The sequence below is a fragment of the Cinclus cinclus genome, chromosome 3 (assembly GCF_963662255.1).
Source record: "Cinclus cinclus chromosome 3, bCinCin1.1, whole genome shotgun sequence".
Classification (NCBI taxonomy): domain Eukaryota; kingdom Metazoa; phylum Chordata; class Aves; order Passeriformes; family Cinclidae; genus Cinclus; species Cinclus cinclus.
The window spans coordinates 68,517,365-68,535,807 of NC_085048.1; the positions used below are offsets into that span (position 1 = coordinate 68,517,365).

The 18,443-nt window shown below is 39.7% G+C and overlaps 1 protein-coding gene across 1 annotated transcript in view; it reads left to right on the top strand.

Moving 5' to 3' along the window:
• The first annotated feature begins 860 nt into the window (after positions 1-860).
• Positions 861-18,443, top strand: part of NID1 (nidogen 1) — a 40,861-nt gene continuing 23,278 nt past the window's right edge. The window contains exons 1-10 of the mRNA XM_062489007.1: positions 861-1,067; positions 7,436-7,735; positions 8,823-9,052; positions 9,684-10,111; positions 10,965-11,114; positions 12,325-12,576; positions 13,765-13,965; positions 15,742-15,987; positions 16,740-16,883; positions 17,966-18,094. Of these exons, the coding sequence (XP_062344991.1) occupies positions 861-1,067; positions 7,436-7,735; positions 8,823-9,052; positions 9,684-10,111; positions 10,965-11,114; positions 12,325-12,576; positions 13,765-13,965; positions 15,742-15,987; positions 16,740-16,883; positions 17,966-18,094 (2,287 nt within the window). The remainder of the gene's footprint in view (positions 1,068-7,435; positions 7,736-8,822; positions 9,053-9,683; positions 10,112-10,964; positions 11,115-12,324; positions 12,577-13,764; positions 13,966-15,741; positions 15,988-16,739; positions 16,884-17,965; positions 18,095-18,443) is intronic.

The following is an 18,443-nucleotide window of genomic DNA, read 5'->3' on the forward strand; positions in this document are numbered from 1 at the left end:
TGGCCAAGATTTAATCTTTAAGCACTGCTGTCCACACTTGGAAACCGTAGGAAAAATACATGAAATATAACTGTTCTTCAGTTGCTTCTGAGTGTTCCGAGGGAGCAGGACTATGCTATAAAATAAAAGGCATAGTCAGAAGTAATGTATTTATATATACCATATTTATTTTCTCTGTATTTCACATCGGCAGTAATTTTTTGTTTGCCAATTTGTTTTATTTATTTTTAAAATTTTATTTTATAACCAAATGCAATCCGACATGGATGGTGTTAATTTATGAAACGCGTTCCAATGTATTTATTCATTTTCCCTGACAATGAGCACCTGGTATCAAAATTATTTCAGAAGGCAGCATGGGGATTAATATTTTTGTTTCATGTTGATTTTGGTATTTGGTCTCGGTGCGCTTGCTGTTGGGAGGTACTGCAGCTGCTGGAGTCACTTTGAGCACACATTTTCCCAACGCAGGAGCCCCACTGGCCCTGGCGGAGAGCCGTGGTGCTTTGAAAGCATCCGCCGCATGCCTGCGACCCCGCGGTGCACCGACTCAGCTTCTCGAGTTTCGCGCCCCACAAGCGGCCGATCCCGAAAGCGGCTGAGCGTCCCCATCCCGCGCCCCCGGAGCGCTCCCGAGGGTCGGTGGCCGCGGACGCCTCTTCGCTCCCGCGGGCGAAGCCCCGGGCCGGGAGCGCCCCCCGCCGCTGAGCCCCGCTCGGGCTGTGGGAGCGCCCGCGGGGGTCCCGGGGCCGCTGTTCGCCCGCCCCGCGCAGCCATTGGCCGCGGCCCCCCCGCTCCCCGCCGGCCCCGCTGCCCGCGCTTATAGCGGCGGGACGGCGCTGCCGCCGGGAGCCGCCGGGATGCGCGCCCCGCCGAGCTGTCTGCGCTGGGCGCTGCTGGCCCTGGCGCTGCCCGCCCTGGCGCTGCCCGCAGAGCGGCTGGCGCTGCTGCCGCACGGCGAGGACCGCGGCGATGCCGAGCTGGAGCCCGGGGACGATGTGCACTCGGCGGCGCTGGAGCTGAACACGGCGCTGCGCTTCTACGGCGCGGCCGTCCACTCCCTCTATGTGAGTGTGGGGCCCCCTTTAGCTGCCGGCGGCTCGGAACTGCTCCTGGGGACTCCTCGGGGAGCTTTGGGTGGGTGCGCCGTGGTGCTTATGGGTCCCGCGTGGGTTCCGTGTGAGTGTCCAGGTCAGAGGTCGGTGCAAAGCGCTTAATTGTTCCGGTTGTGTACAGTCGGGTATCGCGGCCGTGTTAATTCCCTTCTCGCACTGTGGCCGGGGCACATTCTTAGAGGTGCACAGCCTCCGCTGGGAGACAATGCAAAAGATGGTAATAGCCTAAAGAAAACGCAAACGATTAGCCACAGTGAATGCCATCCCAGGCGTTTTCTGCCCTCGTAACAGAGTGCGTTCGTCTCAGCAACATCATCGTCGTGGTCTGTTTTGTGTGTTTCGGCATGCCGGAGTCACAGAACTGAAACGGAGTGTCTAACCAGCACCCTAACGTGTCTAAGACTTGCACCTCTAAGCACCGGAGAACTTTCTGCTCCTTCATGTCTTTGGCACTCTCAGGTGTTCATTGCTATAAGAGTTTCTTGGGCAGAGGAAGTTCCATATTCATAGTAATTGCAGGCTTTGGGCTTCAAGCACATCTCAGCCTTGTGTGCTCACAGCTGGATCTGCATCCCAGAGTGGTGTGTGCATGTTCATAGCTGATGGAGGGTGTTCAGTGTTTGAAGGTGGGATTGAAAACAGATTGTCTGGAGCAGAGATGCTCAAAAACAGCCATAAGGAAAACTTTAAAATGGCAGCATGTGTTCAGAGTGCTGCAAGGGTACTGCACACTTTATCATTGCCTCTTTTCCCCTGAAGCCCCATCTAGGCTAGCAGTTGAACATGCTGAGTAGCATGTTTAGAAATGTTCCTTCCCTACCAAAACCATGTGTTTAGTGCATTAACCTGGTAAATTAAATCTCACCTCCCTGTCCAGAAAAAGCACTGTGGTTTAGTATTGTGGATCTAAGATGCAACAGTGGATTAACCTAAATGGAGACACTTGGGAAAGTAGAGCTCCATGTGATTGCAGTAATTCAAAATTTGATGTAGTTCCCATGCACTTGAGTCTGTTTCATGGGTATTCACTGAAGATATAACTTGCTTGTGCTACACTGAGTTATATTAGTGATGACTTGTATGACTAATATGACTATATTAGTGATGATGTAACTTAAGTTACACTCCTTTTCATTGTCCATACTGCCACTACTTGGATACATCCTGAAATCATATCTGAAATCTAAAATTTTGAGGGATTCGGGTTATGTTTGCGTGGAAAATGGATGCTGCTCACTGAAGCTGACTGAGATGAAGTATTAAGTGGAGTTCAGATTTCATTTTGACCCTTATTTCATTGTCTTGCCTTCTGTACTGTAATTTGGTCACTGATTAGTCAACTCAAGTAAAAAATAGACTTTTGAAAGCACAAACATATTCTTGAAAGATAGTGGGCCGTATATTCAGCCACTAAGAGGCAAAGATGACAAGAACCATGCAACAGAGGTAAGCGACAGAGACTAGACAGAGCTTTCAAAGAGCAGTAAATTGATTAACCAGTCTAGGTTTCTTTAGTTTAATGATCTTAATACTTACCCTGCCCTCAAACAGCAACAGTTCTAACTAGTTTTTGCCTGAAAGATTACCCATATAGAGTCTACTTCCAAATCACTTCCAGAGCTCTGCCAGCATTACTCAATACTAAGGATGGGCAGTTTTAATGAATGGCATTTCACTATCAGTCCATACACTATGCAGAGGCTTTTTCTTGCACTGAATCTGGCACAAGTGTTGCAGAACAGAAGCACAGTACAAACTTCATGGGGGCAAGGAGAGGAGAAGTATACATGTTAAGGAAATGTGCTGGAGTTTCCAATGAAATGCTAGTTGGTAGTAAATATTATCAAGCTGATACAATTAATATTTAGTGCACATAATTTTATGTAGCAATTTTATGTGGGTTCTCTTTCTATCTTTTTTAACAGTTGAGAAGCTGAATTGTTTTAAGTTAGCTGTACATATGAACAGAAAGGCAAGGCATTCTGTGAAGTGATTGTTTAGTACCAACTTGTCATAAAATCCTTGGCAACAAAACCTTTCCTCACAGACAGAAGAGAGCACTTTATTTCATATAAATGGAAACAGACGGTCACATATTGTGATCTTCAATATGGTGTTTTTGTATGTAAGATTTATAGCATTGAACTCTATCACTAACCCATACTATTCTATTTGTTTTAATAGCACACTTTCATTAAGGCTTTTTCAGTTTACACTAAAACTCACTGGTGTGGAAAAATGTAAGGATTAGGGGTTACCTCCATTTACAAAAGAATTGAGAATCCTCTAATGCAAACTTGGTTCAATTTTTTTAATCCTTACTTTTATTAAATTCTTAAATTAATAGTTGGTCATGTTGTGTTAGAAAGCTTTGCTGCTTTAAGTCAACTGTCACTTCATTATAAAAATAAATTCAAATTTTCTAAACTTTTTTAATGCAGAAATATTCAAGCCCGTAAAATGCCTAGTCATTGAATGGGGAAAAAGTACCTCTTTTGTTAGAAACTTTAATTTTTTGTTGTATACACAGAGATCCAATATTTCTTTTAATAGAAGTACTTCCTTACTTTGCATTCCTCTTCTCAGTTGGTTTTCAAGGTGGACCTATAATTGTGTATGTGTGTTACTGGTTCTGCTACAAACCACAAATGTATGTTAACTATGTGTGTAATCCAGAAGTTTAACATGCTAAAAATACATCTGTGTTAGTTCCTGTCCATTTAAATAGTGTTATACCCTAAAAGGAAAGATGTACAGTAAAGCTGGTCTTTAGGCAACGCCCACCTGAGGCCTCTTTTCCCCCCTTTCCCTTTTGACAGGAATGGTGCTTTGATGAAATCCAGTACTTACCCCAGATTACTTCTCTTTATTTTGGGATTCACACTTAAACCTGTGTTTGTGACCTTGAAAGAAGCAGGGTGAAGTTAAAGGAGTATTCACTGACTTTGTCAATTTAAATGTATTGCTGAATCTAAAAATTAAAAACATTTTTTCCATTATTGGTGAGTTTCTTTTTTCGCCTTAAAAATCAAGGCAAAAAGTAAGCAACTTGTTTATTTGTTTTCATGTGATGGCTTGCAAATGTTTTCTGGGTTATAGAAACATTTCCTTAACACTTAAAACTGAACTGTCTCACTTAAAAAATGTCTTTAAAAAATCATGTTTGCACCTCCTTAATAAAATTGATTCTTACTTTAAAGCTTATAGCAAATAGGAAAGGACTAGCTAGACCCATGTCACTAAGAGGTGAGAAGAGGAAGGCCATTTCTTCTGGCTTCTGCTTTGTTCTGCAGTATTAACTAGTCCTGATTGCATTTTCTCTTAATGCTATTTTAATCTCTGCCATAAATGGGGGATCATGAAGCTGCAAAATCTACACACACCAAATCTGATGAAGAGCATGGAATTTGTTTAAAATACTTCAAACACCAGTCATTTCTCGCAAGAGGATTTAGATGAGAGTAGGGCTGTTTGTGTACAAAAAATGTAAGAAAGCAGAAGGAAAAGGAAAACTTTTAACTTGCACTGAATTTATTACTTTAAAGGGGGAGTGCGTCTGTTTGCTAAAAGGTCTTAGTAAACAGACTATAATGTCCACCATTCTCCATCCTGTCTTCCAGTGGAGTAGTATAATTGGTGGGTTTTAATTTTCCTCACCTGATTTAGCTTTACTTTACAGGAATATGAAGCATTTTCTAGTGTACAGATGTTATAGGAGTTCTGGGAACTTTTCTGGACTAGATTTCTCTTGCATGTTTGACTCCTGTTGTAGGGTCTGTACTAAGGTAACCCATGCAGTCTTTTTAATTTCCTCACATTCATAGTTCACCTTAGTTCACTGTCAAGTCATGAATTAATAGTGTAAAAAATATCACAATATTCAGCTTCTTCTCCCCGTTTTGAACATGACCTGTTTTCCCAACATGTTTGCACAGATTATTTACTGTTTATATACCTTAGATATACTGTTCATGCGTAAAGCATACTCACCTATTTTTTTTACGTGATCTTCACTTTTTTGGTGTTTTACACTGTAGCTCCTAATGAAATTATACATCTGCAGAAAATGCAGTCAGCATATGTCAAGCCACTTTTAAAATAAATTCTGATATATTGTGGGAACTATTTGCTAAGTTTACATAATGGTTTGTGTTAAGCATTATCCAGTTATACATCAAGCTGGCTGACCACTGGTCTGTGGCAGGGGGGGCATGCTCTGACCCTCTGGATAGTCAAAGTTGAGTTCAAGGTATAGGTGTTTCTTGTATACGGAGAAGTGATCCGTTTCATGAGTTGTCATAAAACACTTTTTATGATTTGCTGTATGTAGCAGCAGTGGTGGTCCAGATTTTAAAGCTATTGTCAAGGCACATGTAGCCAGCATCCTTGATGGACTTGAACAGACTGTAGTTTCTTTGTGAAGAATATGTGTGGCCTCCTGTTGGCCTCCTTGTTTACAAATTTAGTGTAGAAAAGGGTGAAGAAATATGTGGAGGCAATAAGAGTGCTCAAAGACAGAGAATAGCTCTTCAGCAGGGAGTGCATAGGTAGACTGGGGCTCTTCATTCTGGAGGAGAAACTATATAGTGTGATTGACTGGGTAGAATTTTTGTGTGACCCAGTACAAAAATTGGGGCCATCAAATGAAGCTGGAAGCTAGACTGAAAGTAAACAAAAAGTAGGAGAGCCCTGAGGGTATGAGTCACTAATTTGTAAAGTTTCTTTTTGAGGGATTTTGTGGATACATGGAGTTTATATGTGTTAAGGGAAGACTCAACAAATACACTAAAGAGGTACACTGAGAATGAAAAACAGCCAAACCACAGGGAATCCCTTGAGGTGGATGCAGTTGGAGGCTCACTGGAGAAGTATGTGCATGTCCTTTTGTTTTGCTGAAACCAAGCTAGCAGGTGCAGCTGGGGCCAGGCCACTGGGCTAGGTGGCCTTGTAGTCTGAGTCAGTGGCCATTCTGACCCACTTCTAGGCATCTGCAAAGATTTTATCATACTGATGGTGTCTTGACTGTGTAAAAAGATCCAGCAACAGTTTGTTTTTCTTGGACTCATAAGAATCCCTGTGAGTGACATAAATCTGTGGGAGATTGCAGTTTTAATTTCCTATCTTATAGTGACAGTTCTGGGACCTCTGTCCCCTTTCGAGTCCCCTGTGTATGTGGCAGCAGCTCCAGAGGAAATGCCTGGCTGCCTGCAGGTAGTCAGATTTGTCCTGTTATCAGGTGGTCCAAGACTTGGAGGTGGATTTGTATGCGGCTGAGTCAGTGCCAAACAGAGGTGGTGGAAGGGCCTGGCACTAAAAGCTCTGTGTGAGCACTTCATGCACCAGCTCAAGTCCTGACACCTGTAGTCTGTGTGTGAGAGCCAGCTCTGGTTTGCCAGTGGAGTTTGGCTGTCACGCTTGGATTGGCCCTAGCACCTTACATGTATGTATGTGTTTAGCTCAGTTTTAAGTCAGAGGCGGCTGACTGTGAAGCATCATCTCACGGATGGATTGAATCTCCCTGAGCCAGTACCCGTGCATTTGCAGACCAAGTGTTTCACTTAAGTGTGTAAATTCCTTCCCCCACCTCCCTTCAAGTATTAGACCCATTTTTCTATCAGACTGTGTCAGGGCACTCAGCCATAAAGGAATTTATAGGTTAGCTTATAACTGCTGTGGAAATTCTGTCTTCTAGACTCTATAGCCTCTGGTGTAAGAGCTGTGCTCTGTGCTCACAGCATGTCTTAAAAATGAGTAGCAGCTTGTTGTTAGCCTTGCACAGTAGCAAAGAAGTTCATAAGAAGTTCAAAGAGGGTGGTTGTGATGAAGTGAAAATTAAAGCAGTCCTGGCCAGGCAAAGAGGAATCTGTATGTCTTCCCAAAAGACTTTTGCCCCATTACAATAGGATATATTTCAATAGGTAAGCATGGAGCAGGATTTTTTGGGTTGGCATCTATATGTGAATTAGTTTTTTGCTCAGAAATTCTATCAGTTTCTGAAGCGTTGGTGTGAAGGTTATGTACATCCTTGATAGAAGAGACAATAGGTGTCTGAAATTTAAATATCTGAAATCTTTATCTAGGAAGAAAAGGCTGCAAAGTTTGTCTGTAAAGTTGACCTCTGATTTTGGGCAACCGAAATCTCAGGACTCCTGACGTGGGATAAAAACCAAAAGCTTAAACAACCACAATTACTTTTTAAGTACAAAACTGACTTTTGATTAATTTCTGTTTGAATTAAAACTGAAATATTGCGATCTGGAGCACATACATGTGACAGTTGAATTAACAGTATTTGTGTTATAATTTTCATCTTTTTTTAGGTTACTACTAATGGGATTATTGCAGTGAATGAACCCTCAAGTGAAGAAAAATACCTTGGTCAATTCCCAGTGAGTTTTGGGGCTATTGCTCCTTTTATGGCAGACCTGGACACAACAGGTGGACGTGGAAATGTGTATTACAGGGAAGATTCATCCTCAGATGTCTTGCAACTTGCATCAGATTATATCAAAAGAGGTTTTCCTGAGACTGCCTTTGATCCCAGCAGTGTTGTTATTGTTACCTGGAAGCTTGTGGCTCCTTTCCAGGCACCAGGAGAAGATCATGCTTTGGAAGAAAAGGTGAATGTTAATCAGAGCTTGAAGTCATGTTGGACACATGCTCAGCTAAAGTGTTAACACTGTAATCTTTTGACTTGAAGGCTTGACCTTCTTTGTTTTTAAATGAATTTTTCAGACCTAAGATGTTTATTATCATTGAAAAGGTTGTAGCAAAATAGGAGTTTACAGAACTTTTACTTGAGATTTATTTTAATAATGTTTTATTAATTCAAAAGAAAATGCTTGAAACTACATAGCTGATTTCATTGTGTTTCCTAACGACTCTTACTTTGAATGTTAAATGTGTTGCGATAATAACTGAACTAGAATATCCTGACCTCCCTCTGTGCAATGTAATCCTGTTGGCTTGTATTTTTCAGCAGACTCTTAAGTCATTTTGACATCAAACTATGTAAAATCAGATAATTATATGGACTAGTAGGATCTTAAGACCATTTTGAACAGATGTTATTGCATTTGGAAAAAGCTCATGTTTTGTAGCTAGTATTGGATTAAGAAACAATTAGATTATTTTTATTGTTATTCACAAATAATTTCCCCCTTTTTAAACCATTCAGGTACTATCCTGCAAGGATATATAACTTTGTGCACCATAATTATCAAAGTTGATGAGAACATTATTTTACTTAGCACATATTTTTATGTCAACAACTGATTTCTTTTGCTGAACTTGGCACAAGCATTGTGTTTATAGTAACAATTCTGCACCCTAGTAGCAATGAACAGCTGATGTCTGAGGTGCTGTCCCAGTGGTTCCTACAGTAGGCAGGAGTGTTCCTGTGGGAAAAGACTTTAGCAATGTGAAACTTGAACTTTAAACATTCTGTTTACAGATTTTTTTATTTAGTCTAGCACATTACTTCTGTTATTTTAAGGAAATGAAATAGCATCCTATAGCATTACAGAACTTAAAATTGTTATTCTTTGGGCAGCCTATCTGACTTTTTCCTACAGATTTAATTTACTTTTGTTAATGTTTTCTTTTTAATGAGAATTCTGATTTTCATTTTGTGTTTAAAAAAAATTACTCTATCTTTCTCAACTTATTTTTATGTGAGTAAATGTGTATTAATTTTTTTTTCCACAGAGAAACACATTCCAGGCTGTCTTAGCCTCTTCTGATTCCAGTTCCTATGCTATTTTCCTTTATCCAGAAGATAGTTTGCAGTTCTATAGCACATACTCCAAGAATGGTGATGAAAATATTTCTGCTATGATTGGCTTTAGCCAAGCCTCTACAAACTACTACTTTTGGGAAAAGCCAGGATCCTACAATGTCATTGCTAATGATGAAGACAGCATTAGAAACCTGTACAAGTATGCTTTTTTCTTTGTCTAAACTCCTGAAGAAAACATCAGAGTTCAGTGGTTTTCTTAATTGTAGCATGAATCAATGAGAGCTATTAAGAACCCTTTAGGCATCGCATGAGAAATCACAAAATCTGCCACTGATAAATATCCACCCCCTTGAGGACTTGGAGGACTTTGGTGAAATTTGTTAGAAGTCCATATTCCCATTGTCACTGGTAGGAACTCCTGTATACTTAGTTCTTCTATATATAGTACCACTTAGACTTCAACTCTTCATAATCTATCCTAGGCAGGTTGTTTTTGAAAGAAGAAGTGGACAAGCAGGAAAGGGGACGGGTTAGAAAGTTTAAGTCAGCGGTAGCAAGATTTTTGTGGCCCTAAAATCTCCTCTGTTCCCACCGCTTTGGAGATAAGAAACACAGAAATTCTCAGCAGAGTTCTGGGTGAGGAGAAAAAAATGTTACCCAAAATGTCAGGGGTGTTCTACAGTTGAATAAACTGTACCTGTAGGTAAGTATGTATTCTAGATAAGATAATTAGACAGTTTTGTCCTGACACTTTGCAGTGAAGGATAACATTGTGTAGGCTAGAAATACCACACAACTTGCTTTACTTGGCCTGTGCTTGTCTTTGACAGAAGCAGCAATGCTGGGAAGCAGGGCGTTTGGGTGTTCGAGATTGGTAGCTCATCTGACAGTATTGTGCCTGCCAAAATCAGCAATATTTTGGAGAGCATAGAGCCCATCGAAGATGACCAGGAGATAACTTCTAAGCCCTTTATGTCTGACTATGGTTCCACTGAAATAACACAGCAGTATATCACAAGTAGTACAGACAGCACTGAAGAGGACCAGCACCTTGTCACATACAGTGTTCCTCAGTTAGGTACAGAAGACTTTCTGACTTCATACCAAGATGTAACAGGAACACCTTCAACTGAGGCTTTTTACAGTCCTCAAAATTTCCCAACAGCAAAAGCTCCACCTCGCCAGTTTCGGATCCAGCAGTTTCCCCCGCAACCACCTCAAGTCATAGATGTGGAAGAATTTGATGAAACTGGAATAGGTAAGGTCTTTTGTACAGTTTAGCTGCTTCTAGCACAGACAGGCTGCAGAAAAGGCATGTGAAATAAATTGAATTATGAAAGAAACAGTGTTTCCTTCTCATTAGCTTCATATCTAAAAATCTGGACACACGTCATAAATTTGTGTTATTCATTGAGGTAGTTAATTTGGATGTCACCTCAGATGCAGTCCTTGCCAGTCTCGCAAACTAGTTCCCTAGTCAACTCACAGACCTTTCTCAGATGTGTTACTGAATACAGGTGATTCAATAAAGCCTCAAGTCTTAGAAGGGAGGAATTAGAAATTCTAAGTTTGAATAAAGTGTTTCTAGAAATTTCAGAGTAGTGTGACTCACTGGCCAGATGTTAATTGCTTCTTGAAGCAGGTGTGAGAGTTGCTATCTCCATTAAATAACAAGGTAAACTAGTTAGGATTACAGGGCGCATCGGTTGCGGCATGGTCCTGAGTGCTGTACTGATATGTTTGTTCTGAAGTTGGAAGGTCCCCTTTTCATTTTGATTTGGAAACAAGGACAAATTAAAATTATTGTGTGTTTAGCTTTGACAGGAATTTTAGCTGACCTGTGTTAATATAGATGTGCTGAATTCAATGGAATCAAACAGTTTTCTAACTAAATAAATAAACTGCTGAAGCCTTGATGTCTTCTGCAAAACAGTATAAAATTATTTGCACATTTCAAGGCTAGCCAATAGCAATTGCAATAGTTTGTTTCCCTTAAAGAGAAAATGAAAATATGATCAAGTGAGTCCAGAGACACTTTTAAATTAGTCTGGGGTTATGTGAATACCACAGTAATTACATGAACTATAAATGTCTGGTCTTATTTTCCACAGTGTTTCGCTACCACACAGATGTCCAACAGACCTGTGCTAACAACCGTCACCAGTGCTCTGTTCACGCTATTTGCAAGGATTATCCCAACGGGTTTTGTTGCAGTTGTATTGCTGGTTACAAAGGCAATGGCAGACAGTGTGTAGCAGAAGGTAACTGGTTTAAAATTTAGATTCATAAGCAGCGATTACATATGGCATTCTTGAATGAGGTGACCTGTATTCAATTCCAAAATAGATCCAATGAAAACTTTTTGAAAGGCTTATCACCGAGATACAGTGAAAGGCATTTGAATCAGTGAGCTCTAACTTTTTAAAATGTTATTTTTGAATGAAGCAAATTATTTTGAGTTGTCAATTTTATGCTTTATGCATTTTAATATAACTTTCTAGAAAAAAATAAACTTCTTCTGTAACTGACATCATTTAAAAGAAAGCATAGCATCCTAGTATTTCCTAGAATTAGTAATGAAGTTTCAGGATGTTATAATCTGATATGGTCCTCACTCTAAAAATGGACAGTTCAAAGTGATGAACAAATTGACTTTGATCATTGAACCAAAGAGCATGGCTCCTCTTTGACTCTTAAGCTGCTTTGCTAAAGGGTGATCTGCCAGATTTCTGTTAAATACCCATTCAAACTTTGTTCCCGTGTAAAATCCATAAAGGAATTTCTTATGTATACACGTGTAATCCTCATAGTGATTTGGCTCAGAGTACAGATGCATTTCAACAATTCAAATAGTTTACTGCAAGACTGTGTTTTATAACCTAGGAAAGCAAAACCTAATACTTAGCTTTCAGTTCATAAAATTGGATTTTCCATAGATAGAAGGATTTGATGATAATGAAATTTAAACTGCCATGTGGGGAATTATATACAGGAGAAAATAAGCAGTCCATAATAGCTACTTCTGTATAACGCTGACAGTCTTCAAAATGGCCAATAGTTCAGAGCCAAGAAATGTAATAGGTTAGAGTAATAGTCTCCTAATAGGGAATGAACAAATTTGCATTTAGTGTGTATTGATATGAAGTGTGATCTTAAGAAGCTTCTGTCTGCCACTTGCTGTCAGATATAGTGTAACAGGGTTAGGAAGTTATCCTTGCAGACAGAACTTTCAGTGACAATAAAGGGCATTTCTTCGGGCAAATTTGGCCATTTAATCCTTCATGTTAGACACCACACATGCATGTACCTACATAGGCAAGTGAACACATGGCAATTTCTTGTCTGAACTCTGTGAGTATTTGCCATTTATTTCAACATTAAACACTGAACACTGTGAGCACTCTGTACATGTTCCTTGGAGAGTATGAGAGTACTGTTGTTTTGTTCTGATGCATTGTATTGATTTGCCAGGTTCTCCTCAGAGAGTCAACGGCAAGGTCAGAGGAAGAATCTTTGTAGGAAACAACCCCGTTCCAGTTGTGTTTGAGAACACTGATCTCCACTCCTATGTTGTGATGAACCAAGGGCGTGCCTACACTGCTATCAGCACAATCCCTGAGACTTTGGGGTATTCTTTGCTACCTCTTGCCTCTGTTGGAGGTATCATAGGATGGATGTTTGCTGTGGAACAGCAAGGATATAAAAATGGATTCAGCATTACCGGTAATTTCTAAATTAAGATAATGTTCAAAATTGCTATGCTTTCCTCTGTCTTGGTAGAAAATAAATGTGCATCTAGAAGCAATGTAGGGTGAAAACACACATCTATTCTGAGCTGCAAATTGGTATTTTATAATCAAATTTCTCACCATTTTTCTTGTTTACCATATATAGACAATGGACCTTTTAATTTACTGTCACTGTACAAGAACTAAATGTGTTAGAGAGAAGATTGACTTGGCCAGTTTCTGTTCAAGAAAGTGATTATTAAAAAGATCTGTTGAAGGGGGGATTGTTACTGCAGTGTACACAGTTACTAAAAAGAGCTTTTCCTACATCTTCAAGAGATTTAACATATTAATTGCCTGATTGTACCAACAGAGGAAAAGAGAAATTATAACCAGACTTCCTGAGGGTCTAAAACACTTTACAGAAACAGCTGCTGCATGACATGCAAATGACTGCTAGCTAGTTTGAGGGAAATCCTTGGTTACAATTCGAGCTTTTCATAAGAGATTAAGGCCAAATCTGGTTGGCTGTGCTGCTGTGAATTCAAGCTGTAGATTCAATCTGTTCTAGGAGAACACGTGTTTCTTTTTAAAATTTGATCCTTTACAGACTTGTAATATGAATTTAGTTGAACCAACCTTTTGGTTTGGGATTTTCTTGGATTTTGTATGTTTGAAGCTTGTTCTGGAATTTGCAATGTACATTTCACTTGGTTTTAATTTGGAAACAGATGTACTGGATTTAAATTTTTTTTTTAACTCTCTGTACTCCTAATGGAATTTTTTTCTAAAATGTCCTTTTAAAGGACATAAGGCCTACTGCTATTAGCTTAGTCAGAACTTATTTTTAAATTTAATAAATTTATTAATTTATTAATATAAAAATAAATAAATTCAAAATATAAATTCAGAATATAAATTCAAAAAACCCTTCTGCCTCAGGTTTATTTGTGATTTGTCATGTTTAGTGCTTAAAAAAATTTGCTTGCTCTATCCAAGTATATTATCACTATACCTCTGAAAATTATTTCATTAGAAACACAAGACATTAGCAATTGTGCTACGTCAAAACCTGCAGACAATAGTAACTTATATTTTGTCCACTAGAAGCATTATTTGGAACAGAAGGAATTGGAAACCTCTATTGAGTTTAGTGTTTAACTAATTCTCTTTTTTTTTTTAGGTGGTGAGTTTACACGGCAAACAGAAGTAACTTTTCTCAGCAACAATGAGAAGCTGGTTGTAAAGCAGAAGTTTAGTGGCATTGATGAGCATGGTCACCTTACCATCAGCACAGAAATGGAGGGCAGAATACCTGAGATCCCATCTGGGTCATCAGTCCATATAGAGCCATACACTGAACTCTACCACACTTCTAGTTCTGGTAAGCTTCCATAAGAATGAAATTATAAGAAAATGCACAAAGCAGAGATCAAGATAATCAGACAAACTTTTTATTCCCTTTCAAACAAGTGTATTTAGGACCCTTTGACTTATATAGGAAGTTGCTTTTTACCTCTTAAGAAAAGGTTTCAAAAGAAGGTGAATTTTGAGCGGGACAATGCAAATATTTCTAATGTTTTCATCGAAAAATTACAAGTTTAATTCACTTTCTGTTGGCCTTTTTTTTACACTGTTGATGTACAAGTTGCAAGGTTTTTCTCTGTAAGTCCACAGTGCTTTAGTAGGAGCTGTACTGGTGTATAGCTTTTTTTGGTAATGTCATCAAGTGAGCTGTGATCTTTGATGAAACTAAACCCATTATTTATACTATAGCTCATGTAAACTTCATTGCAATAGCTCTGTGAGCATTTATCAGTAGTATTTCTGCTGAATTTTAGCAACCAACTGGAAAATTACCTCTTAATTCCCTTATCAGTTTCCTACATTGTCTCTTCAGTACTCCTCTCCCTTCTCTCTCAATTCTTTTTTCATAGATCCTAGTTTTCCTAAGAAAACTATTCTTCGCTCACTGTTTACAGGGCAATCTTGCTTTGCTTACTTATTTTGCTTTCCTCTTCCTGGATAAAATTATGGGTGTTTCAATACAGAAAATAAAGAAGTGAGGTTGGATTGTTGCTGCTGGCCAGCCAGCCCAGCTGTCAAAGAGCAGTACAGATGAAGCAGCCTGTGGTGTACCCCTGTGCACATGAATACTGGAGAGACTGCACTCTGCTCCAAGGGTGCACTTTTTGGTTGCTAGAGATAGAAAATAGTGTTGTTACATCACCACTGCTTTATGTTCACTAATGTCTGGGTTTGGTGGCCAGTGATGAACCCACTTGTGCTTTGCCTGTTGTTTTGGACTGGAAGGAGGAAGTGGAAGCAGCAGGAAGCTTCTGCTTTGTGCTGAACAACTTGAGATTTTGGGCAGTGTCTGCTCTGCAGAACAGTTGTCTACTGAACAGAAATACTGTTCCCATGGAGGTAAAGTCAGAGGCTGGAGGGAGGTGTCCTTCAGGCTGGGTTTGATTTGCCAGGACTCAAACAGCTGCAATTCTGCAGTCCTGTGGCGTATCTAAAGGACTTAGCAGAAATCCAGCTGTAGCCAGCTGTTGCAAGTGGATTGATATAGGTGTATTCTGGTGTCCAAACAAAGAAGAGTGGTGTTCTGAGGACCTTTCTGTTGTTGGGAGAATTCACAAGCCCAGATCTTTTTGAAGAGTTTTGTTCATAATTGTTACCAATATGGAAAACTGTTGTGAAGCATAGATGAGCTCTCAGACATTCACCTTCTTCAGGGCTCTGTTAAAATCCAAGGCTAATAGCCTACAATGAACTAAAAGTGGGTGTAGTTTAGGCTGGTGAGATGGCTCTTGTCCTTAGCTTGGGGATACATTATATAAGTCCACCTAAAGGAACCTCTGAGTTTGCCGAGTTGAATTTTCCTTTCATTACTTGGAAACCCAAAAAGTGAGGTTAAATTTTTCAAATATGTAAAAAATAAATCAATTTGCTCATTTCTCAAAGCTGTGATACCTGAGAACAAAGTGTATTCAAGTGCTTGTTCTATTGCATGGAAATCCATCCACTTTCATAGCCCCTAGCCTTTGAAATTCCTGTTTGCACTACACAGACTGCATCCCAAAGTCTACAGGTAGCATTTGACAGCATGCTTTTGGTCTCTGCTCTCATCAGTGTGTTTGCTATCATGTTGTAGTGATCACCTCATCATCCTCGAGGGAGTACACAGTGACAGAGCCAGAAAGGGATGGAGTTGCTTCCACGTACACAGGTGCCTATCAGTGGCGCCAGACCATCTCCTTTGATGAATGCATCCACGATGACTCCCCACATTCTGCTCCTGCCACCCAGCAGCTCTCGGTGGACAGTGTGTTTGTCCTGTACAACAGAGACGAGCAGATCCTGCGATACGCCATGAGCAACTCCATCGGCCCCATCAGCGGTAGGTATTGCTTTTTCTCTTTTGTGAGTAATTAAGGGCAACCATCCATTTTTTTAGCCTGCCTTAGTTGGGTGTTAATGAGTTAAATTAACTAATTTCATCATCTGGTAGAAGGCCAGATCCATCAGAGAAGGAGAGGAATGGAGCTGATGAAAATTTGTATTTTTACTTGAGAAAGAGTATTTAAGTGATGCTCTGTTCTTGAAATTCACTGGGGTTTATGTCTAATTCCTTGAAATACTCTCAATACACCACCTGGAGTCTATTCCCACTTGGATGCATGGAATATGTTTTTTATCTTTATCTAATTTGTAGTTCCTCTATTAATGTTTTGCATAGAGACAATTTTAAAATGCACACCAGATGAGTAAAAAACCTGGCTGTGCTCACTTTTGTTTGTTACAAAATAAAGTTTCGCTAATTAAAATTAATAAACCTAGCTCTTAAGAATCATATTGAGTCTTAAGAGTCTGACTTATTAAGAGTCATTTGAGTCTGGTCTCAGTGGCTGAAGATGAATTTCCTTTCTGTCTTGCTCTTTTTAAACTCAGTAGTCCTTTGTACAAGTAACAAGGAACACAGAGTGCTCTTAAATACGTACCTAAGATAGCACCTGCAAGGCCCTTTATTCCTGATGCAAAAAATGTGTTTCCTTGCTTAATGTGTGTTAATGAGCAATTTCCTTTTGGGCCTTAACTGGATGCTATTACTTGGACAGAGTCATCAAGGCTAAGTATGATCTCTCTTGCCAGATGGTTCTGCTGATATTAACCGGAATCCTTGCTACACTGGCACTCATAACTGTGACACCAACGCCGTGTGCCGTCCAGGAACTGGAAATCGTTTCTTCTGTGAATGTTCGATTGGCTTCCGTGGAGATGGAAATGTTTGTTATGGTATCAGAAGACTTCAATTCATTACAAAATTAAATCTAATGTAGAATTTATTTCCCTTGGGGTATACTGACCTTCAGAACTAGCCATTCCAGAAAAATGAACTGCCCTGAGAGGCTGTTTAAGGTTAGAGGGTTGCTAGGCTATATATCTCAAAAATCAATGTAAGCAAGTTTGACTGTCTTGAAGAGTATGTTTTCCTGTCTTGCAAAGCATTTTTCCCAACAGTTTGTCTTTTTGTAAAACGTGTGGGAATTTAGTTGTGAGAAATTTACGGTAATGCAAGTTCTGGTTAAAATGAATCAACTAGGTTAAAAGTTCTCAAGGGAAATGAGAAATAGGAAATGCACGTGTGGACAGAGCACAGATATGTGCAATTCATTGGCATCATCTTTTTCATGATCTACTTTGAAAATCCATTTCTGTTCAAAAAGACTCATATTTCCCAGTTCTGTCTAGCTCTGTATTCCTAGTGTATTTGGGTTTTGCCTTGCAATCAAATCACAGCACTAATACTTGTTTTCAAGAGATGAAAATGTGTGTTAATGAAATGTGTCATCTCTATTACCTAAAAAGGATTTGGGGGTTTTTTAAACCCAAAGCACAACTCTCCTTCTACTCCAACCCTTTAATCAACTTGCAAATGAAAACAACAGCATCACATTGTCCCTTCCAGTCCCCTGATGCTGTGAGTTGGGCAGCGGTGGATTAAAGATGTGTATGGATAATGAAAGGGGAAGCTTTTCCTAGAGTTCATGCTCTCCTAGTAGTTATCATTGCTTCTGATCACCCAAGGCTGCATTTTCTTTGGCTCCTCTTTCCTCTGCAATTTCCTGTGCCTTCCCCTTATTACTTCATGACAGAACTTTTGGTTTGTTTTCTTCTTTTTGGTGCGCGTTAATTAAGGACACAGTTACCTCAAAACTTATTTTCAGGTTATTAATATCTCTTAAGAGATATGGTCTATGCAATCTGTGGCCTAAATACAGAAGACTGCAATTAATATAGAGTTCCCCAGTTTCTGTTTTTCTGGCATCCATATTAAATGCATTTTTGTAATAACCAATATCCTTTTAATACCCTAGATATTGATGAGTGTTCAGAGCAGCCAGGGTTGTGTGGCAGCAATGCAGAGTGCAACAACCAGCCAGGCACCTACCGCTGTGAGTGTGCTGAGGGATACCAGTTTGCAGCAGATGGGCGGACTTGTGTTGGTAAGTTTCATGTTTCTTAAAAGCATTGCCCACCAGCCTTTGGGTTGTGATACCTCTCACAGGGACAGAAAACAGTGTTGCATGATCTCTGCTGATTTCTAATGTAAGTGAAATTCAGGAGTTTGTGCTGCAGCTCATGATTACCGGATTTGTCTGCATTTTCTAAGTGCTGTGCTTTGACTTTTTGGGGGTTTGTGTTTTGTTTCTTATGTCTAATCCAGAATTCAATTTAACAGATGAGATTTCAGTTACAGATTCATTCCTTGGACAAGACAGTGCACAGCTCTAAACCAGTGTGTCTTGGCGATTGCAGACTTATCCTGAAGTGCTAAGTTATCATGATGATGAG